We start from the raw sequence: 24,543 nt of genomic DNA, 5'->3' as shown, positions 1-24,543 counted from the left end.
TTATAGAAAAAATTATAATTGTATTATTTTTTTACTTCAATATTTTTAATTAGAAACTAATCACATTTAACAATGATAAAGTATAATATTAAATAGTACTAAAGATGTATTCTAATATATTACAACTTAATTGTATATATAAATATATATAGAATCATTATTATAATATTTTCTTTAATAGAATATAGAATTTTCAGTATGCATAAATAAAAAATTAAGTTCTAGTGGTATTTTTTTTTGCATATAATTTTGTTCATCTAAATATTTTTATTGGCCTAAGTATGGAATCCAAATTTCATTAACAAATTTACGTACTTCGGAATATTTATTTCATTAATATACTTGAAATCATTCCACTAAAATTATAATTTTAATTTTATACTAAAAAATGTAATAACGCGTGTTTACATTACCTATATTAACTAAGTTCATATTTCAAAAATAAAAAATAAGTAAATGATATAGAAATATTTACAAAAAGTACATATTAAACATAAAACATAAATGCGTGGTCAAATCTTAAAATATATCTCCTATGGTACATATATTTTAATTGTAATATAATTATTTTTTTAGGTACCCTATACACAGTTACTACAAAATTTTCACTTATATTGATATCTCTTTAAATAATAAACCAATATTTTACTTTAACTTTCATATTACAGTTCTCACCATGAATATATTGTTGTACATCTAAGTATTTATATATAAATTAAGTAATCACATGAATTGTTTTTTGTAAACTAATTTAAGTAAAATTTTCGCATGTTAATTTCCGCAAAAATTAGATAAAAATATATTTATTCATCCAGCTTATTACATAGAATATTTCATCCTTAACTGTAAAAGTATTAACATAATCTAAGTATATATATAAAATTTTAATAATATAATTAAAATATCCATTTATTTATTCGTGGACACTAGTATAATGTTGAAATGTAACATTATTATTTTATAAAATTTATAGATGTTCTTTAATAATTTCTTGGCTTTTTCTACTTCTAATGACATATGAACTAAAACATAAATTAATGCATCAATAAATTAAGAAAATATCAATAAATATATTCCTATGCCTATGGGTACAGGTGTTTGCTATAAAATATTTCAAAAATATTGATATATAAAAATATTAAATTATAAATAAGTAGATTAACATACTTCTTAAAATTATTTCGTATGAAAAGATTATTAAGGCTAATGTATATATATATATTAATTTTTTCTTTGCATTTTTTATTAAGCAAAAAACAAAAGAAATATGTAATTTTATTATTTTATTTTTGTTTGTTTTTCGGTCTTTATTGTATTAATGTAAAATTTTTCTTCTTATATATATATAATATATTATTTTGTTAAAATTTTGTTTAATTGTTTTTTTTCATACAAATACATATAAATTCAAATTCTTTTAATGAAGATTCTATTAAGAAATATAGATATATTTATTACTTAATATTACCATTAATACAAAAAAAACAATACATATCTTTTTAAAGAATTTTATACAATAATTTTCATTTATAATATATATTTATTACGTTATGTATTATATGTAAAAGGAGGCCTTAACTTTTTTGCTAATTAAGTGGATTAGTTTTTTTATTAGTGAATTCATACAAAATTAAATAATGATACTATAATGAATAACATATAATGTTAAAAAATATTTTAATTATATTTATTTTTATATATTTTCCATAAATTAATATTTTTTTTCGTTTTTTTTATTATTTAATTTCATTTATTTTATCTTACACAATTTTTGGTAATTTACATTTAATAAATTATTTTTTTAATGCTTTATAATCATATTAATGATATAATAATTATTATATATATAAAATAATTTTCATAATATTTATTTATTTTTATATAATACATTAAATATTTTATAATTCAATAAATGATACTCTTCCAATTATATAATTAATTAGTTATTATTTAAGTTAAACTTTCCTTAGACTGTTCTGATTGTACCTTTTATTTAGAAGTAAGATCTGTAGAAAAACTGTAACAATATTAACTTATTTTTAGCGATTATTGTAATATTTTTTATTTATTTTTAAAAAAGTACGCTAATGTATAATAATAATAATAGCATATATTTAAGACACAAATGAATAATATATCATATTAATATGGAAAGACTTTTGGCAAATCTCCAAATTGAGCATATATTTGAAAATTTCTATATATCTTGGTCAAATATGATATATTATTATTGATGATATTTCTTGTTGAAAATAATATGTTAAAACAAAAAAAAAAAAAAAAAAATTTTTATAATCTACATCTTATGTTTATGTTTTCATTATATATATATATATATATATACATTGAGATATACTTGAGATAGTAATGCTATAATATATTTTTAGCTAATAGTTAAAATAACAATTATGTTTATATATGTAAAAATATAATATTATTTTATGGTACGATATCGATTTTTGTATAAAAGAAATTTGAAGAAGTATATAAAATATATATATATAATTATATTTTTTAAATGCAATGAAATATTTTAAATGACACGTAAATTATATGTCAACGAAAATTTACGGTGTACTTCATTTTTACAGATTTTTAAAATGTAGGTAAAATATTTATTATAAGAATATTACCTTCTTAATTTAGATTTCACGTCATAATGGTTAAGTTATTATGATTATACTTTTATATATTACGAGTACAACGTTTTATAGTACCCTAAGTGCTTTACGACTTACATCTAACAGATAAAAATATATAAATACATATTCTGTAGAAGCGTTTTAATTAATTATAAGTTTTTATTAGCAAATTAAATAAATTGTAAATAACAAAAAGAATGTATTACATTAAATTAAAAAAGTGCTTCATTTATATATTATATAGATGATATTAGGGTAACTTATTCAAAGAACTTATTTATCACATAAATCAGTTCCTTTCCAATTTTTAATTAAATTATGGTTTATTATAACCTTCTTTCCAGGATATATTGATCTGTTCAGAATAATCAAATATAATATTTATGATTAAACTTCTATTAGACATTCAATAAAAGTGTACATATAATTATGATCGTATTCTTTTGATCAGTGGAATAGATGAACCAATAAAATAACATTATAACTTTAGGATATAACAACTTTTAATAAATTTATTATATTCATATATTTCTTTCACAAATGATATATCGACAAAAATATAATTATTACTGTATTTGTCTAGATATTCTGCAATTTCGAGTTCCTCATTAAATGTTTGGATATGTTTTTTGACATTTTAATAAATATAATAAAACATACATATTATAAGTATTAAGTATGATGGGATAAAACAATTTGTAAGGGCATAATATTTATAGACTTAAAATAAAAAGATTATAATAAATGTATAAAATTTAATAACTTCTTAGTTTCTCTAATATCCATAATAAAACATTTTTTCCCTTTTAATAGTGTATTAGGAATATGAAGAACGAAAGACATATGCTCAAATATTTTATAAAATATTTATACAAATATTAATAAAAATTAAAAAAAAATTATTTATATGCTATGATAAAAAATTGATTATTCAGCAGCATATCACACAAGAACATTTAGAAGTAATCTAAAGAAAACCCCTAAACATTGTTATAAATAAGCTAATTTATTGTATGCATACTATTGGGAAAAATATAATTCTATATATTTATAAATATAAATAAAAAATTAGAACATTCTAAAACATCTTAAATTACGAACAAAACATAAATAATTCCTATAATTGTTATTAACAATTAACACGTTTTGTATGTAATAATATGCGCATATAAATCTTATTATAAAAAGGTAATAAAACAATACAATCTAAAAACTAATTAAAAAAGAATTAAAAAATATTACATAAAAAACAAAAAGCATACTGCATATTATTAGAAAAATAAGTTTTTTATTATTATTTATTAGATGAATTCTTCTAATCCCATGAATTAAATTATTTAGGATATATAATTTAATAATTATTGAAATACGAAAATAATATCACATAACTTATTGTAAAATGAAAATATAGATTGTCATTTTTTTATGAAAATATAAATAATATTTAGAAAAAAGGAAAATAAATTAAATTTCAACAAAGAAACTATTAAGATTTCCTTAAATAATGTTAATTAATATAATCTTTTAATAATATAAAAAATAAATAAAATATATGGATTATTGAAATATAAATTTTAAATAAAATAAATATACAATTAATTCATAAAATGTTCAATTTTTACTGCAACTAGGCACAAAATAGTATTAAATATAGTTATAACTTTTCATTGAATTGTATTGATCCATTATCATCAATTTATTAATCAATTATAGTTAATTCACAATTTAAAATTATATCATTCCATTAACTATTTATTATTTAAAATTTATACGATGAAATATAAAATGAAGCTTTTTTGAAATTAAATTTGCAACTAAAATGTTTTATAATATATTTCACTTAAAAGATAGCTTATGGAGAAAATATAATGTTTTCTTCTAAGTAATATATATGTATATATATATCAATGTAACGAAATATATTCACTTCCTTTTATTAAATACAATTAAGCCATATTTATTGTTAACTTAAAAATAATACATCTTCATAAACAACATAACAAATAATAATTTTATATTATAACAGGATATAATACATAACCTAAAAAATTTTATTACAAATATTAACAATCACATTTATATATAATTACGTAAATGTTGCTACTATATATTGAACATAAAGCACAATTACGTATTCTTCATAGATATGTATTAATATATAAATACATATTATACCATAATATTTAATTAAGCTAAAATAATAATTTAAAATAAAATTATATATATTAATACATTAATATTCTAAAATCAACGAAGAACATATATTTTTATTGTTATATATCAAAGAATGAAGGTATATAATGAGCTTTGAAATATCTTTGAAATTGTGTGTATAATTATTAAGAATATAACTCTAAGGATACTACATATTTACTTTATACTGAAGATTTTAAAAAAAAAATATATACATTATTTATTATACATTTACTCAGTCATCAACTTAATTTTTTTATATTTTTCATTATTTCTTAAAATTTTAGGAATTTTCATTAAATTATGACAGTTAATATAATGATATCTATGGAAAATGATATTATATAAATGTGTCCTCCGTTTAAACCTGTCAGACCTTTTATTTTTCCCATGCATTCAGAATATACCTTAATTTTGTTTGAGATTGAAGGGATTTAATGCAGCTAATATGGGTATGGCTATTCCCAATAAGAAAAAAAGAACAAATAGAGCAACTCCAAATCCGTAATTTATAAATTATATTTTTTTCAAAGATATATCACAAATTGTTCTCTTTTTTACAAGAAAATCATCATAATCTCTTATTTTAATCCATTATTTCTCCATATGGAAATGTTTTTCATCAAATATTCCATTAGCATAATCTGTAATTTCTGTATAATACTGCTCTTTATTTAATAAACTTCTATTTAATTTTTTGTTTTTTACTTTTACCACATTATCATTATTATATATATCCTTTTTTTCAATAACTCCATTATTTTGAAACTCTTTTTTCAAATATACATTATTTGAATTATCTAGTTTATGTTTTGCTAGTGATTGAAAATTTCTTGTAACTAATCTTCTACCAATATAACAATTCTCATCCAGAGTTTTACTAAATGTACTCTAAAAAAACAAAATGAATATTTATTATTAAAATGAATAAATAATGTAATACTAAAGAACAGTATTAATGAAAGGTACAATATATATAATTAAATTAAATATCAATGAATTGCATAATAATACTAGTTCACTATTAAAAAGGAACATCCTAGTTAAAAGGAGAAACACAGCAATATTAATAAAGAAGAATAACTAATTTGTTTGTTCCATTATAGGGATTATTAATATTTTAATATTTTAAATAAGGAATAAATTAAAAATAATATAATATACTTCCAATAACAAAGGATACTCTATTTACCTAAAAAATTTATTTATTATTTTTTCGCAAATACTTAGTAAATTATATATGGCTATAAATGATATTACCACATATACAATGTAAAATAACATTAAAAATAAAATATATTATTTTTATTATAATATTAATTAACAATAAAATTAACTGTCCATATAATAAAATAATTTTAATTTTATTAATTAATATTCAAAATATATCATTTAACTAGTTAATACACTACTCTAAAATAATTTTTTTATTATAACTTTTCAAAATAAAATAGAAAGAAAAAATATAAAATTTCATATAATTTCGACATATTTAGTTTATATACAATATAGAACATGGAGAATGTAGATAATATACTATTCTATATATTAATACAATAAGTACAAATTATAAGTATATAATCCTACTACTAATTCTAAATGTATAAATATTATATTGTCGAAGCAATTTTTATTCTTAAAAATATTTAACTTTATAACAATTCAGTAATATTAATAATATATTAATAAAATATTATTTTTCATTATTCTAAATATAAGAAATCCTTTAGATAATTTCTAAGCATATATAATTTTTCATAGTTTACCATATATTTAGAAAATTTAATACACTTCATACTACATGATATATGAAGGAATATATGTTTTAAATCCAAATAAAAACTCCTTTCTTACTTTTGTACAATAGTTTTTAATTAATTTCATTTTATACCATGATTTCTATATAAAAAAATTTTATATTCATCTACTCAATTTTTTTTAATTGTTTTTAGAAAATATATATACGTGGAAAAAATACTAATATAGTACCAGGAAAAAAAAAAAGATATACTATTACAGTATAATCATTTCATTTATATATATGTAAAAATAATGCTTACATGGACTAAATTATTTTAACAAATTATAGCAATATTAATATTAAAAAAAAAGAAAAAATAAACAAATAATAAAAATAACTAATTCTTTTATTAAAATTATTTTTATTATTACCATGAACAAACATACACATGTTCTATTCTCATGTTCTGTAGGTTTTAAGTATTCTTTAAAAAAAAATTTGCACGGGTTCCTTATTTAAATAATATTTTTTAATGTTTATGCAAAAGTCATAACTAAAACATATGTTGAAATTACAATATATTTTTTAATTCAATTTATAAACAATATAATGTATCAGAAAAGAATTACTCAAAAGAATTACATGCCGAATCTTATGCATTATTCTTATTTAATTATACATTTAAAAAAAAGATAACTTCTCAAATATACCTTAGAAAGGTATAACTATCAACAAAAAAAAATGTTATATATTTACTAATTAAGTACAAAATAACTCATAATTTTTTTTAATTTTATTTTATTTAAAAAATGAATTTCAAAAATAGAGTGTACCTGTAATTATAAACATTAACTATTTATTCTCTCACTCATCTTCGCATCAAATTAACTCTTACTCTAATTACAAATAAGTATAAGTAATATTACAAATATAAAAAATTTATTTATACTTAATTATATCTTTTCAGAAAACAATACACTTATTTCCGGTATCCTTAAGGAACATTTTGATTTTTATAGATACATAACATATATAGAGAGATTTATTATTATGCGAAGACAAAGCAAAATGAAGGAAGAAATTTTAGACATATTACATACTAATTCATTATTATATATAGTTCATTAATTTAACACTTTAACAATGTAAAAAGTAAAAAAAACTTATACTATATTTATTTATAAATTTTCAATATAACATATTTTTAAGTAATTGTAAAAAACTAAATAAACACCTTGTGCAAAAACAATAACGAAAAGTTAAGTGCTTTTATATATTCATTTCTTTGTGAGTATTAAGAAAATCTAAGTTATTAAACAATTATAAATAAACAGTATTTAATTAATAGTACATTTTATTATATATTTATAATTTCAAATTTAAACCATGCAAATAGAACAAAAAGTTTGTTAAAAATACTTTTACAATAAAATAGTCCTATAATGCTTATCTCATAAAAGAAATTTTATAAAATAAATATTAATCTTATTTGTTGATAAAGTAATATATATATACATAACAGTGTAAAAGAATGTGGTAGCTTCTATACATAAAACTGATAAAAAAAAAAACATCTATTTACAATTTAAAGTAATCATGCATTTTTCTATTTACGGGAACAAATAATCACTTTAAAACACAAAGAAATTACAAAATATGAAGTTTCGTTTTTTATTGCTTATAAATATAAATTAGAAAACTTCATTATTAGAATTATACGTACTTTCTTATAAATTAATTATAACTCAAAATAATATATTTTTTATAGGAATATACTGAAAAAAAAAATTATATGTATTAATACCTAATATTCAATTAGCTAAAAAATAATTTAAAATGAAAATTGAAAAATATTAAAGCTTCAATATTTATAAAAAAACTAAGGATATACTCATTTATTGTTGTGTATCAAAAAATTTATATAAAGGTGGGAGTACTTATAAAATTTTAAGCAATTATTGGTATTTTTTTAAGTATGTAGCTATATATATTACAGTTAATAGTTCATAGTCAAGATATCTTTACGGAAAGAAAATTATTCCATAGTTTGTATTTTATTTTTTCCTTAATTTAATTTTGTCATATTTTTTAACTTTTTTATGGTAATAAATGATTCCTGATATTATGGTGATACTTAATATTAGGAAAGGTAGGCAATATATTGCAATACGAAATAACTGTCCTAATTTGCAGTATTCACTAACTTTTGTTCCTATATCACAAAATGAACATATAGCGCTCGAAGTTGAAGATGTAGCATGCTCCAAAAATCCTTCTAACTTTTTCAACCCTTCTAAAATGTAATTCCATGTTGTATTGCTGGATAAAGATTTTATATATTCTTTGGTTAAACCTAAATGATACAATAAACTACCTTTCTGTGCATATCCAAGTGATATATCTATTATGTATATTATTAATAAAAACAAGACTATTATTATAGGTAAAACAATTCGTAATCCGTATTTTTTACGTATTATTTTTTTGTAAACTCTATTATTAATTGTCCTATTATTTTTAAGAAAATCCGTATAATCAAGTTCCTTGAATATTTTTTTTTCTATAGGAGAATATTTTTTTGTTTCAAATGTACAGGTTTTATTTTTCACAGCTGGTTTATGACCTCCTGAATTTTCTGATGAATTTTCATTTGACGGTTTCTTTTTTCCTGAAGCATCCTTCTCATTATTATATATATTGTTTTTTTTATGAATCACATTAATTGGATTTTCTTCCTTTAAATATATTGTAGTTGAACACATATCCTGTTTATACTTTTCAAGTATACGACATGTTCTTTTATTTAAGATCCTACAATGATAACTGCTTTCATAAAGATGTTTCTTAGGAATACTCTAAAAAATAAAAATACGTAAATATTATTTATACAATAGAATAAAATATCTAATGGAGAAAAAACATTAATAACAATAGAGTACGAACAATATGAATAATATAAATATTATTAAATAATGTTATTATACCATATAAACGCAAAAATAACATATCCAACATAAAAGGATAAACGTAGTAATTTTAATAAATAATAAAAACTTAATTTTTTGTTCTACGGTACACATCATTAAAAATGTAATATAATAAGAATATAACAATAATATAATATTCCTTTAATGATAGAGCATAAGGTTATCGTTAATTCTATTTTTTATTATTTTTTAATAAAAAAATATTAAAATTATATAACTTTATTTTTTCTTTACTACATAATGAAGAATAAATTTAATTATAAACTACAAAAGTTTTATTTTAATGTTATTTTAAAAAAATAACTTTAATTAAAATAACATAAATTGAATTCATTGATAAATTATGAAAATATATGAATTTTTTATTTAATTTAGTATAATAAATAAATATTTTTTTTTATTTATTCTTTTCATAATAAAATATAAAAGCATATAAATGATTTCTAAATATTTTGAAATATTCAGTATATATTCCATATGGATAGTATAGAATATAGATAATATATTGTACTATATATTAATAAAAGCATTACTGATTTGAACAATTTTTTCCTATTAATAAATCTAATATTATTAACCTTCTATTTTTAAAAAGCTAATTATTACAGCAATATGACGTTAATTATTATTATTATATAATAATAGTAATAAAAATTAAAGAAAATTATATTTTGTATTACATTCTGTTTTAAAACATATATAGCACTTGAAATATTCTACGGTATATAATATACTTACAAAATCGTATTTACTAAATACTACTCAATTTACGAATAAATATATATTTTATAATTAAATAAAGAATGACACCTTATTTTTATAATATATAATTTGAAACTTGCAATTTGTAATTAAGTATAATACATATTATTTCTTCTAAATTAACAGTTTTTAAACATATGTTTTTAATTTTTTTTTATTTTCTAATTAATTATATACGTTCATAAAATATATAATAGAAAATACTATTAATTAATGTATGTAGTAATTCTTGTGTAATTGTATTAAAATCAGAATAATATTGATTATATAACGTCTCCATTTAATCATATAAAGAATAAAAGTTTTTTATCTTTTTTTTTATCAAGGTATTTTTTAAGGATATTCCAGTAATTTTTATAAAATAAAATAAACTACCATTTAGGTGCAATAACAATGCCGATAAGGAAGCTTACTCTATTTATTGGCACAGTAAAGTGATATACAGAATTAATAATATGTATCGTACTATTACAAATAAAACTAATATTACACTAACATGTATGGACATTACTTAGGAATAGTTTTCATACTAACTGTATAACCTAATCTTGTATTTATGAAATATATATCAAAAAAAAAAATTTTTTTTTCATATTTATTAAAAAAATTAGCGTTATAAATATTAAACAATTAACAATGATGAATATAAACAATATATAATTACACGTATCTTCAAAATAATACGAAATATTTACTCAATATATATATGCCAATGACCATAAAAAATAGGGCGAATATATAAATAAATACATACATATTACTCTGAGAATGAAGAAAAAACATATTTATTTTCATTAATCCTTAAAATTATGTAGCTTTTTGGGAATTTGTATAACGTGCTTTTAGAAATTACTATTATGAAAAAGAAAAAAATATAATTTTTTCATTTTATCTGTTAATATATCTTTAATTTTAATTCATTAATTTGATATTTCAGTGACATAGAACAAATAAAATGTAATAGTATATTTTATAAATTTTTAACATAATACATATTCACATAACATTAGAAAAATACAACTAACACCATAATTATGTGTAATATTAAAATTATGAAAAATATTAAATATTCATTTAATTGTAAATATTTAAAATTAAGTAATTACTAATTAATTACAAATAACTCAAAGTTAATAGATATATTATTATATAATATATTTATACTTTCACTCTTATAACTGAAAAAAAAACTAAAGGTGTGCTAAACATATTTTTAAATTACATAAAAGTTCTATAACACATTCCTCATAAAACATATTTTATATAATAAATATTAATTTTGCTTTTGCCATAAAAGTAAAACATATACATATATAAATTCAACAAAATATTTGCATTTCATCTCATATACAAAAGAGGAAACATCAATCCTTATTCATAAACTAATGATGGTTTTATTTATATTAAGTAATAAATAATTACTATAGAATAAATTAATATAAAAAACATAAAATTTAATTATCCTCTTAATCATTAATTATAAAATTCTAGTAATATATTAATAAATATACATCACACGTTAATTTTAAGCAATTATATTTATTTCTAATAAGAATATAATTAAATATACATATATATATATTAAGCCATAATGTATATTTATTCAGTAACAAAAATTTAAAATACAAATTAAAAAACATAAAAATTCACAAAAAAGTTAAGAACATATATTTAACTAATATCTATTAAATATCCTACGTATATATAGGTTGTTCATCTATAAAATATAATCAATTATGTGTCTGTTTATTAAGAATATCACTGCATATAGTATGTTTATTACTTCATAGTAAATAATACTTTACAGACAGAAACATATTCATTAATATTCTTTCAATTTTTCCCTGAACTTTATTTTTTCATATTTCATAACTTTTTTATAGTAATAAACAATACATATTATAATTACGACAAATATTATAAATATAGGAATGCAATATTTTAGAATAGTCGGAACTCTTATTGCTTCCCTAAACATCCAGTGCTTTAGGTCAAATAAGTTCTTCAACTGCCCACCTTCTATTTTAGGAAAATAACCTTCATGGCCCACACTAACGCTTAAAAAATCTAACGCACTTAATAAATCTTTTCCACATATAAAATAAAAAGATAAATCTATTAAAGGTACCAGTAAAACTACTATGGACAAAAATAAACCTAAAGAGAAACGCTGTCTACGTTTTTTAAATTTTATTTTTTTGTATGTTCTATCGGTAAATGTCTTGTTCTTTTTAAGAAATTCTGTATTATCAAGTTTATTGAATATTCTTTTTTCAAAATAGGAATATGTTTTTGTTCCATATATAGGAGAATTATTTTTCATAGATTTTTTATTATTTCCATCATTATTTAATATATCTCTATTTGATGGCTTCTTTTTTCTTATGCACTCTCTCTCATTATTAGAAAAATCTTTACTTATATTAACAGCACTGTTTGATATTCCTTCTTTTATTTCTACAGTATTCAAATTAGTATCATGCGTATAATTTTTTAGTAATCTATATGTTCTTATATTTAATTTTCCAGTAAGTTTGTAGATCGCAAAAAAAGTTTCGTTAAACGTATTCTAAAAAGATAATGTAAATATTTGTTATTTAATAAAATAAATAATTTATTACAAAAAAAAGTATTCATAAAAATAAAACTCTATATGTAATAATAATACAAATATATATAAATAATATTATCATACCAAATCTCTTTTGAAATTGTACGTCCAAGTTAAAATAATAAACGATGTAATTTTAATAAAAATTAGTAACCTATATTTTCGTTCCATGATATAAAACCTTAATATTCAAAGATATTTAGTAAAAAAAAATATTAATTAAAACATTATACACGTCCAATGATAAATGATTCTGCGTTTATTTTTTTTAGTAATTACTAATTATTAATTTTTCTTGTAATAGATGTTTAATGTATATAACTATAAGTCATTTTACATTATAGACAAAATTAAATAATTTTAAAATTAATCCTAATTTATTTATACTAATGTGATATATAAAAGATTAAATTTAATTTAAATGATATAATTGTAGTTCGTTCATAAATATTCAAAATGTATTAACCAAATATCTATTATTGTAGAGTTATTAAATAGTTTTTCATTAAAACATTTTAAAATAAAATAAAATTTACGATTTTTTATACATAGAAAAATTCATTTTATTAACAATATATATTGTATAGAATAGAGATATTACACTGTTCTATATATTTAGCAAGCAATTACGAATTTCAACGGCTTTATCCATTTAATAATTCTAATATATGTATATACTCTTTAGGAAAAACTAATTAATATTGTTAAAATACATATATTTTTATAGGATTATAATAGCAAAAATAACAAAGGCAAAAAAGACGTAGACCAACAACCTTTTTTTCTTATATAAGCTATTAAATATAATTTAAATCATAGCTAAATAAACACCCTCCATTTTGGGTTATAACATAACTAAAGTATTGAATTTTCAACATAATGTCTAATCTATAGAGAAATATAGATTCTAAATGCAAATAAGAAGTAATTTATGCATTTTTATACCTTATTTAATAAGTTTCTAATTTTTAGTTAAGTATAACATATGTTATTATTTCTAAACAATATATTTAAAAATATATATACTTCACATTTTTCTTCTTTTCTTTAATTAAAAATATTTGAATTAATATATATTAATAAAGTAAAAAAGAAACAAAAAATTATATGAAAAAACTTAAATTATGAGTAAAATTAGTATAAATAAAAATATTTCATACATTTATTCTCATATAAAAATATTTAAAATGAAATGATTTTACACGTAAAAATAATATATAGTTTATAATTTTCATGACACATAGGAGAGAATAAATTATAAATTACAAATAAATATGATTTAGTAATTTTTCTGTTTCCAAATTTTTGAAATAATATATTTTATTTTATATATATTCTTTTATAATTATATAATATCATAAATATATTTTAGAGGTGCTTTATAATAAAAAAGGTTAAATATATAAATATATAACATTTTATTGAAAACATATTTAAGAGCAAATATTTTTTGTTAATGTACTTCTGTTCCTTACGTATTAGAAATAATAGAATAATAATTATAATAATAATATATGCACAAAAGTTTATTTTAGTTATCACATATAAAAATTTATGTTATTATTCTATTTATAAAATATTATAGTTCTTTTGAAAAAATTGAGAAATAAAAAAAAAAAATTGGACATCGTACAAAAAAATATATGTTATTTCCTTTCAAGATATATAAAAAAATATACATTTATTTTTAATTTAATACTAATATTATTCTGTTTAAATTAAATCAACATATAAGTATTTGACTAAATTATATATATTATAAGAACAATTATTCATTGTTAAAATAGATGTTAAGTCACAACATCAATTAAATTATATACGATTTATACTATTGTAAATTAATCTTAACATTTATATTTTTTAAGAATCTACTTAACTACAAAAACATATATATATTAAGCCATAATATTTAATTCGAATGAAGCGATATTTTAAAATAAAAATTGAAAAACCCTTATATACTGAAATTCATAAAAAAAATAATAACATATTTATTTATTGTTACCTATAAAGTAGGTAATGTATTTGAAGTCCATTTATAATATATAAATAATTATAAATGTGTTTATTAAGCATATCACTAATTATATCATATATATTATTTTATATTAAAAGATGCATTACAGATAGAGACATACTTCATATTATTCATAAAATGTTTTTTTAAACGTTATTTTTTGTTTTTTTATAGAATTTTTATAGTAATAAACAACCCCTAATATAAGTATTATAGCTAATATAAAAAAAGGAACGCAATAAAAGAGAATACTCACCGATGTTTCTATTTCAATAAAGTGCATCTGCTTTAGATCAAACCATTTTGCTGTAAGCCCACTTACTTCAATATCACCACCTATAAAATTCGAATCCTTTCCATTAAAAGTTACGGATAAAAGCCCTAATACACCCAATAATCCATTTTTTTCTCCCCCATATGTGAATGATAAATCTAGTATAGGTATCATTAATACCAACAAGAAAACTAATAAAAGTAAACCAAGCCGTAATCCATATTTTTTGGTTTTTATTTTTCTGTACGACTCATCGTTAGTCATCCTGATTTTTTTCAAAAAACACGTTTTATCGAGTGCATTCAAAAAGTTTTTTTCTATATGGGAATGTGTTGTATTAAACATCTTCCTATTATATTTCATAAGTGCCGTATACTCTCTTTTATTAATTAAAGAACTTTTATATGAACATTCACTTTTTTTGTTGTTCCTTTTTTCATTATTAATTATAAATCTTTTTTCATTCATGTTTTTAATACGATAAGATATCTCTTTTTTTGACCCTCCAATATTAGAATATATTTTCTTTTCATAGCTTGATAGTGATCGATAATTTCTCGTATATATTTTTCTATAAAAATTGTTCCCTTCATCCAAAGACTTGTCGAATGTATTCCAAAAAAAAACAAAGTAAATATATGTTATTTAAAAGAATAAATAATCTCATTCTAAAAGAAGTAATTAATAAAAATAAACACAGAAAATGAGAATAATAAAATTATAGTAAAAAAATTTTATTATACCATATCGTTGTCAAAAAGATGTAACCAAGTTAAAAAGATAAACATAACAATTTTAATAAATAAGAGTAACTTAATTTTTTGTTCCATGTTATAGTTTCTTAATATTGTAAGATATACACTAAACCAAAAAAATAAACATTCATATAGTACGCTTGTAACAATAAAAGTTACTATGTTTTTTTTTTTAATTTTTCTTTTGTTATTTCTTTATAAAAACATAATAAAATATATATAATTGTGGTAGATTTTTATAACAAAGACAAAAAAAAAAAAAAAAAAAAAAATACATTTATAATGCTATTATAAAAATTAAAAAAAAAAATTATTTTTAAAAAATTAAGTTTATTAAAAATTATATAATTTTAATATATTCATATATATACAAAATGAATAAATTAATTATTTAATTTGGAAGAGTAATTAAATAAATATATCTACTAAACAAATTCAAAAAAAAGGAAAAAAATATGTGTTTTTTTAATAATTAGATATAATGATTTTATTTACCATATATAACCTATAGAATAGAGATATTAATCTGTTCTATATATTAGGAGAACAATAATTAATTTCATTTTTGCTTTCTATTTAATAATTTAAATGTATAATGTTATAACTGTGAAAAGATATTTACTATTGGTAAAAAATATTTTTTGTTTTAAAAATATAATAAGAGTAATAATAAATGATAAAGAAAAATTTTTTTACAATCTGTTGTATTATATAAATATTAACACATTCCTTGATTAACTATTAAATAAATATATTCTGCTATATATTATAATTTATAATATTCTCTTTATTCTATGAATAAATTTATATTTTATAGGAAAATAAAAAATATATTTTTTGTTGTATCTTAAATTTTGAAAAATATAAATTTTGATTACGTATATTTTATTCTATTATTTGTAAATAAAGTAATTTTTAATTGGCCTAATAAGTTTTATTTTATTTTATTTTTTTTATTAACATTTTTTCTAAATGTATTTATAATTAAAAAGAAAAAAAAAAAAAAACGGGCTCTATAATAAAATTAATATTGATATATATATTATGCTAATGCATCAGTTTAATAATATTTCATATAAAATAACTTTTAAAATAAAATAGATATAAAAGTTATAATACACTCATAACAAGTAAGAAAGAATAAAAAAATAATTTACTTAAATATATAATTTATAAATCTTTCACTTGATCGTTTTAAAACGAATATATTAATTTTTATTTATTCTTTTACATTTACATAATATGAGGAACATAATATACATTTTTAATTTAAACATTCAACCTAAATAAATATTATTCTATTAAAAATAATTTTATGAGAAAATATATGATATGATCCGATTATTCTGATCGTATAATACTATAACAGAGCTACTAATAATTATAAATTTATTATGTGTACGAAATATTATAGCAATTATGTAGCATTATAATATTTCATTTTATATCTAAAATAATACTCTTTTATAGAAATAATTAACAAAATATAAAAAAGAAAAAAAAATTAAATATATAATTCTATTTTTAAATTCAAAAAAAAAAATTATAAAAATTAACATAATTATGTCTTTATTATTTTAAGCTATTTATAGTATAGTTCCGACAATTTCCCAGACATTTACTTAGTTACCTACTATTTTTATGAGAATTTGATCTTTTCAATTCTTTACTCACTGTAAATATTTCCATATAAATTACACTTTATCCCATTTTAAAAACATACAATAATACATATATATTACTACTAAAGAAATGTAGTATATATATAAAAAAATATTACTAAATAATTAATTATATGAAGAATTTATCTTTCTTATAAAAGTTCTTTGATTCTGAACACACTTTTGGCCATTTTTGTTTACTAATTATATATATTTTTTCCTGAATTACTTTATAAAAATAAAGTATTATATACAAATAAATTATTGTTTTTAATATATAAAATTTTCTCCATAATAAATTAGTGTGTATTAAGAATATATATATATATATATATGTTAATCGTATAATATATCTCTTAATCAAATGAATAAGGGATCATTTTGGTGTTACTGCATTATCATAAATATATCATTTATATTAATGTATTGTTTTTTTTAATAAAAAATATTTAATGCTTAACCATATAAAGTATTTCATATTTTATTCTTCAATATATTTTTTTAATATATAATAAAAAAATGGTCATCATTACAATAGAAAATTAGCTCGTACTTATTCAATCATACATAATCCCTTTATATTTTTATTATAAAAATATTACATTTTTTAGTCTATACTCATAGTATTTAAACATTAATATATCCTTATAATAATATATATTTTAAAAAAAATAACATGTTAATAAAATAATATAATTTACATGTATCTTTTATATTATAACGGCTTTTAACTATGTATGTTTCTCTATATGCACTTATTATCCTAGTTAATCCATATAATAATTAATGCTTTAAATATTTACGTAATACAACATGCCCATATATCAGTTATTAAAAAAAAATATTACGTATTTTTATTTTATCATTATAATTTATAGTTCATTTTTGAAAAAGTACTTAAATCTTTAAAAATTTATTTTATTTATATATTATATTTAATTAAGAATATTTTTATATACTTCTATACTTTCCATATTTTAACCTTCTTATATCTTATACTAATAAAAAGTCTTATATAATGAATCATATATAACAGTACAATATTTTACTTTATTAATTTAAAATAATACTTCTTGATTTATTAAAATATTTTTCTGTTTTGTTATATTGATTTCTATATATAAAAATTTAATTTTTATAGTTTAATTTAAGGAATATTATATATAGGGCACGGAAACAAAATTCAATTAATTCATTTCATTAAATATAAAAAGACACATTTATATTTAATTTTAAAAAAATAATATATAATTTTAATTTAGAAAAAAATAATAATATTACACTATGAAAAAGAAAAAATAGAAAATACCATTTCTTATAGTTTATATAAAAATTAACATATAAATTCTATAAAAGTATATGATTAGTTTTATAGTATATGAATTTTAACGTACAAACACATATTCCTCTTAAAATTTATCTTGATACTCAAATGGAATTGTTAAGCAATAACATATAATTATGTTAAAAATATACATTAAAATAAAAGTTAAAAAATCTTCAAATATTCAAATTAACAAAATAACTAAAAACATATTTTTTAAAGTTGTGTATCAAAAAGGGCATGAATAATTAGGTGGATTTTTTAAATATAAAAAATTATATATATATTATATATATAACAATATTACAATTATTATTTCATAATTATTACTTCTTTACAGAAACACACATATTACGCACTTTTTTTTTATTTTTTCTTAAACTTAATTTTTTCGTATTTTTTAACTTTTTTATGATAATAAATAAATCCCAATTTAAGAGTGACACCTAATATAAATAAAGGAGCGAAATATATTAGATGACCAAATAATCGTCCTAATGCACACTCTTTAACTATTTATGATGTGTTATTGCACAAACCACAATTAGCAGTGGAACCCCAATATTTTCCATTGTTCCAGAACTCATTGAACTTCATTAACCATGTTAAAACGGACAACAATACACTATTTCCGACCCACTCCGCTAACTTTTCCTTTTTCAAACCTAACCGAAATAGTATACTACTTTCACCTGAAAATTCCAGTGATAAATCTACTATGATTACTGTTAATAACAATAAGAACATTAATAAAGGTAAAGAAATTCGTAATCCATACTTCTTACTCATTACATTTTTGTATGTCTTATCGGTAATTATTCTATTGTTCTTAAGGAAATTCATATAATTGAGTTCTTTGAATATTTTTCTTTCTAAATAGGAATATTTTTTTGTTTCAAGTAACCTAGATTTATCTTTCATTGTTTGTTTATAGCCTCTTGAATTGATTAATGAATTTTTATTTGACTGTTCCATTTTTCTTGTGACCTTCCTTTTTTTACAAGATATATCATTTTTCTTATCTTCTCCATTACTTCGTAACTTTTCTTTTATCTCTATAGTATTCGAATCCTCATTTACTTTATATTTTGATAATATCCGATATGTTATTGCAACTAATTTTTTACCATTATTGTATTTCGTCTTGAAAGAAATATTAATTGATCTCTGAAAAACAAAAAAGATACTGTCATTTAATGCATTAAATAATATATTCTTAAAAAAAAATATTAACAAAAATAAAACACTTAAAATATATATATTAAAAATATTCTTATATAATATTATCATACCACATCATTCACGAAATGTCATGTCCAAGTTAAAAAGATATATATAGCAATTTTAATAAGAGCAACGTAATATTTTGCTCCATGATATAAATTTTTAAAATTTCAATATATCCAGTAAGGAAAACAATAACAAAAATATAAGATTTTTTTAATATAAAAGAAAGAATATCATTCATATAACTTTTTTTTTTTATTTATTTTTTTGTAAAAAATAATAATATATATATATGAAGTTTTTTAAAATATCTAAAAAAAAAAATAACATTAAAATATACTAAGAAAAATTCATCTTAATTTAACTTTTAAAAATCTAGCTTTCATTAAAATAAAATTATTTCAAATCATTTATTCATATTCAAATATATAAATTAATTATCCAATGTAGTAGAAGAATTATTTTATTTTATTATTAAAACTTTAAAATATAAAATATATATATAAAATTTCGAAATATTTTTATGCATTTATGAATATTGAGTTTATCCACATTATGGAATATATAGAAACTATATTTTATAATATATAGAAAATACATTGTTCTACACTTCAAGATACTTACAACTAATTTTAACTATGTTTCTTTAATAATAATTTTAATGTTAAAAACATAATTTAGAAAAACATATTATTACCGCTAAAAAGATATTAATTATAAAAATAACATAATAAATATAATGATAAATGAAAAAAAATATATTTTTTATAGTATTCTATCCTATATATATTATAATCTGTTCCTTACTTTATTGTTTAAAATATATTAAAAAAATAAAATTTAAAATTACTACAAAATTTATAAAACCGTGCAGTAATTTATAAAATAAATAGTTAACTATTAGAAAATTCATATAAATATATATTAAAAGTACATGACATAAGTATAGGAAAAAATTATTATACTTTATATATTGCTAATTGTTCTCTATAGTACAACGTACTAAGTATAAAAAACTATTGCAACATGGTCATAAGCCTATATTATTTAACAGAAAAAGAAAATTAAGAAAAGTAACAAAATAAAAAGGAAATATATTATACTTAATAATAAGGACATGTTTTATGGATTATCTATTTTCGGAAAAATAGAAGAATAAAAAGTGTAATTTACATTAATATAAAACATTTTAATTAAATATTTATGTCTTTATATAAAAAAAAAAAGAAAAAACGCAATACATAATTTAATGAAATATTTTCAGATTAACTTTAACATTACTTGTTGATGTAACATATATGTAACTTTTTATTGTTAGTTATTTAGCTTTTTCTTTATAAATAGTATAGTAATTTTATTAACAGATATATAATTAAGAGCTATTTAGTATCATTATAGGGTTCGGATATATTTCCAGTTCTGATATATTTATTTAAGTTAAAAAAACATAAGAATCATATAATATAAATAGTAACGTATTCAATTATTTTTTAGTTCACACAAAAATTTTTATGTGCTTGATAAATATATAATTTTTTTTTAATAATATACATTAATTTAAAAATTCGCTATTAATAAAAGCTACAAATTAATAATTTTCTTATATATTGTTATTTAAGGCAAATTAGAGTATAAATATTAAGTTACCATGGAAGAATGTTTATCACTGGTAATATTGTTCGTTTTTTAGTATGATTAAATTTATTCATACATTATTCATTTACGACAGAAAAAGTGGTAATAAAACTTACATAAAAATTAATACCTACATAATTCTTCATAATTCCCTTAAATCTAGCCACGGGAAGCTCTAGGTTCCACCTTTTTCAGATTCTCTGGAGACCCATATTTTAGAAGGATTACTCAACATATAATAAGTAAAACTCGTTCATTAAAGGATGAGAAAGAAAAAAACAAATTTAGGGAAGAATGCAAAGGTTTGGCTAATTATCTAATTCAGAATAAGACTACACCTCCATATCAAAATAAAGTACTTTGGGAAAGAGTATTATATACTTGGGCAAAATCTTACTATGCAAAACTTAATAAACATGGAGGATGCCCTGTGATTATGGAAGAAAGAGATTTAGCACTTTTAAATTTAAAATATGAAGTAGAAGATTTCTGCGAAGAAAAAGAAGCAAGAATAAAAGGAATAACTTGCTTTAAAAATGGAGATATTGATGAAGATAATTGTGATGAAGTATGTTCAAGAAAAATTAAAGAATATAATGAATGGATTAACGGTAAAAATATGTATTTTAACAATAAGAAAGGACCAATTATAAATAAATGCAATACTCAACCATCCCATTTTCCAACAAGACAATGCAATATACTAAAACATGATATATTTAAAACATTTTCTGTGTGCAAGGATAAGACATCATACACATCTGTACCAAGTTTACCTAAAGGAGAAAATAAGATTGTAGAAGTAGAAAGTCAAAATACAGCTTTTATTCCGCCTAGTCATAAGGTATCAGCGGAAGAAGACCCTCATAATGCACAACAAATGCAAAGTCAAAGTGAACCCAGTACTTCAATTCAGCACGATATTCAACAAGAATCACAAATTGAACCTCGAGCACTTCCTTCAAATGAACCTCCAAGAACAACAGATAAAAGTACACAAATTCAAGATATGCCCATGCACCAAGTTGAAGATTCTAAAACATTACCACAACCTGAACTTGAAAATGCATTACCACCATCCCCTAATACATTGCACCATGCAGATGCTAAAGTATCACTAGAATATCATTCTCCTGCAACTAAATCGCTATCTTCTGAAGTATCAGTACCTTCTTCAGGTTTTCCTAATTATAATGAACTCTCTAAAATTCTAGATACCATTAATTCTACTTATTATTCTATTTTTAAGATAACCACAATATGTTACGTATATATTTAAAATACCATTGCAGATTCAGAAGAACATACAGTTATTTCATACATATCTCCTTCTCTAATAAGCATTCTATGCGTTACTGTATTTTCCCTTTTTATTAAGGTAAAATTAAAAATAAATATTAAATATAATATTAAAAGTTTATTACTGTAATAATTGCTTATATAAGAAATTCTCTTTTTATAGTACATTTTAATAGGAATGTTTAAAAAAAAAAAAATAATAAAACGAAGACAAGTGAAATTCCTGAGAATACTAGTACCTTCATTCTCTAAAAACAAAACTAACCTTTTAATAGATGATAATTTAGAATACCCAATATATGATAAGGAAGAAATTGTAAAAAAAATTAAAATAAATGAACTTGCTAATAATCTAAACTCGTCAAAGCAAAAAAAAGATAGATCCAAAACTATAATAGAGGTACATATGGAAGTACTCGAAGAATTTAGAAATGAAGAATGGGAAAACAACAAAGAAGAATTCTTGAAAATATGTATAGATGAATTCGCAAAAAAGAATTATAAAATCTATACTAATTTAATAGATTATGATCTAGTAACAGAAAATATTGAGTGTATCAATGATAATACAAAAAAAAATATTCTATGGAATAAATGGGTAGAAAGACATAAAAATATTTCTGAAAAACTTAAAAAAGACGATTGGTTTATTAATTTAAAAAATGAATGGAAAAAAGAACAAGCTTATATAAAAATATTTGTAGAATTAAAAAAGAATCATACAAATGAAACTCAAAAAGTTCCATTTTTAGAAATAGAAAAAGATCTATGGAAACACTGGATATCAAAAAAGGGTATTATTATAGAACAATATTTGGAACAGCACTGGATAAAGGAACTGGAAATGGATTTGAACAATATGTCAGATGAATGTGTAAAAGAAGATACAAAAAATTATGTAACACTAAGAAATATAGAAGAATTGCAGCACCAAGAAAATTATGAAGAATTATATAAATATATAAAAAAAAAATTATTAACAAAGCTGTGTATTCTAGCACTTATGACCATGTTAGAAGAATATAAAAAGGAGGTGAATTTTGAAAACAAGGAATCATATTTAGATAGTTGCATAAATGAATGGAAGACAGAAGAATATTCGAAAAAAACAAAAAATTACAGAACATATAATTGAATATAACATCAATAATTTAGAAAATAAAAGAAATAACGAATTCCATCTTCATACAAAAGAAGATAATTTAAGGGATGAAATAGAAGATTGGATAAGAGAAGAAGACATATAGGTAAATTATGTAGTTAATTACGGGAAAGTAGACAAATCTGATGAAGTAGCAGAAAAACACATTTTATAAATTCATAGATATCCATCCAAAATATATTTAGATGCTATTTAAGAAAAAGATCTATTAATGAAAAATATTATTTAAATATTGTAATGTCTACTGTAAATG

The 24,543-nt window shown here is 19.0% G+C and overlaps 4 protein-coding genes and 2 pseudogenes across 6 annotated transcripts; 1 reads left to right on the top strand and 5 right to left on the bottom strand.

Moving 5' to 3' along the window:
* Nucleotides 1–5,429: 5,429 nt before the first annotated feature.
* MKS88_003974 (uncharacterized protein) lies at nucleotides 5,430–5,873 on the bottom strand (the record flags this gene model as incomplete). Its single annotated transcript, XM_067217112.1, has 2 exons — nucleotides 5,430–5,726; nucleotides 5,850–5,873. The coding sequence occupies 2 exons, from the start codon at nucleotides 5,871–5,873 to the stop codon at nucleotides 5,430–5,432; spliced, it is 321 nt and encodes a 106-aa protein (XP_067072780.1).
* Nucleotides 5,874–8,630: 2,757 nt separating this feature from the next.
* On the bottom strand, nucleotides 8,631–9,563 carry MKS88_003973 (uncharacterized protein; the record flags this gene model as incomplete). The annotated part of the gene is made up of 2 exons (XM_067217111.1): nucleotides 8,631–9,431; nucleotides 9,561–9,563. The coding sequence occupies 2 exons, from the start codon at nucleotides 9,561–9,563 to the stop codon at nucleotides 8,631–8,633; spliced, it is 804 nt and encodes a 267-aa protein (XP_067072779.1).
* A 2,584-nt stretch (nucleotides 9,564–12,147) lies between these two features.
* MKS88_003972 (uncharacterized protein) lies at nucleotides 12,148–13,107 on the bottom strand (the record flags this gene model as incomplete). The annotated part of the gene is made up of 2 exons (XM_067217110.1): nucleotides 12,148–12,894; nucleotides 13,021–13,107. The coding sequence occupies 2 exons, from the start codon at nucleotides 13,105–13,107 to the stop codon at nucleotides 12,148–12,150; spliced, it is 834 nt and encodes a 277-aa protein (XP_067072778.1).
* A 1,973-nt stretch (nucleotides 13,108–15,080) lies between these two features.
* Nucleotides 15,081–16,057, bottom strand: MKS88_003971 (uncharacterized protein; the record flags this gene model as incomplete). Its single annotated transcript, XM_067217109.1, has 2 exons — nucleotides 15,081–15,827; nucleotides 15,971–16,057. 2 exons carry the CDS (start codon nucleotides 16,055–16,057, stop codon nucleotides 15,081–15,083), a joined length of 834 nt encoding a protein of 277 aa, XP_067072777.1.
* A 3,426-nt stretch (nucleotides 16,058–19,483) lies between these two features.
* Nucleotides 19,484–20,267, bottom strand: MKS88_003970 (annotated as a pseudogene). Its single transcript has 2 exons — nucleotides 20,260–20,267; nucleotides 19,487–20,132 (listed from the first exon to the last, which is right to left on the bottom strand). Coding segments are annotated over exons 1-2 (654 nt in total).
* A 1,575-nt stretch (nucleotides 20,268–21,842) lies between these two features.
* On the top strand, nucleotides 21,843–24,263 carry MKS88_003969 (annotated as a pseudogene). The gene is made up of 3 exons: nucleotides 21,843–21,863; nucleotides 21,993–23,091; nucleotides 23,305–24,260. Coding segments are annotated over exons 1-3 (2,076 nt in total).
* Nucleotides 24,264–24,543: the final 280 nt, after the last annotated feature.

The sequence above is a fragment of the Plasmodium brasilianum genome, chromosome 11 (assembly GCF_023973825.1).
Source record: "Plasmodium brasilianum strain Bolivian I chromosome 11, whole genome shotgun sequence".
Taxonomy (NCBI): Eukaryota; Apicomplexa; class Aconoidasida; order Haemosporida; family Plasmodiidae; genus Plasmodium; species Plasmodium brasilianum.
Note: the sequence above shows the minus strand (reverse complement) of the source record. Positions and strands in the feature narration are given on the sequence as shown.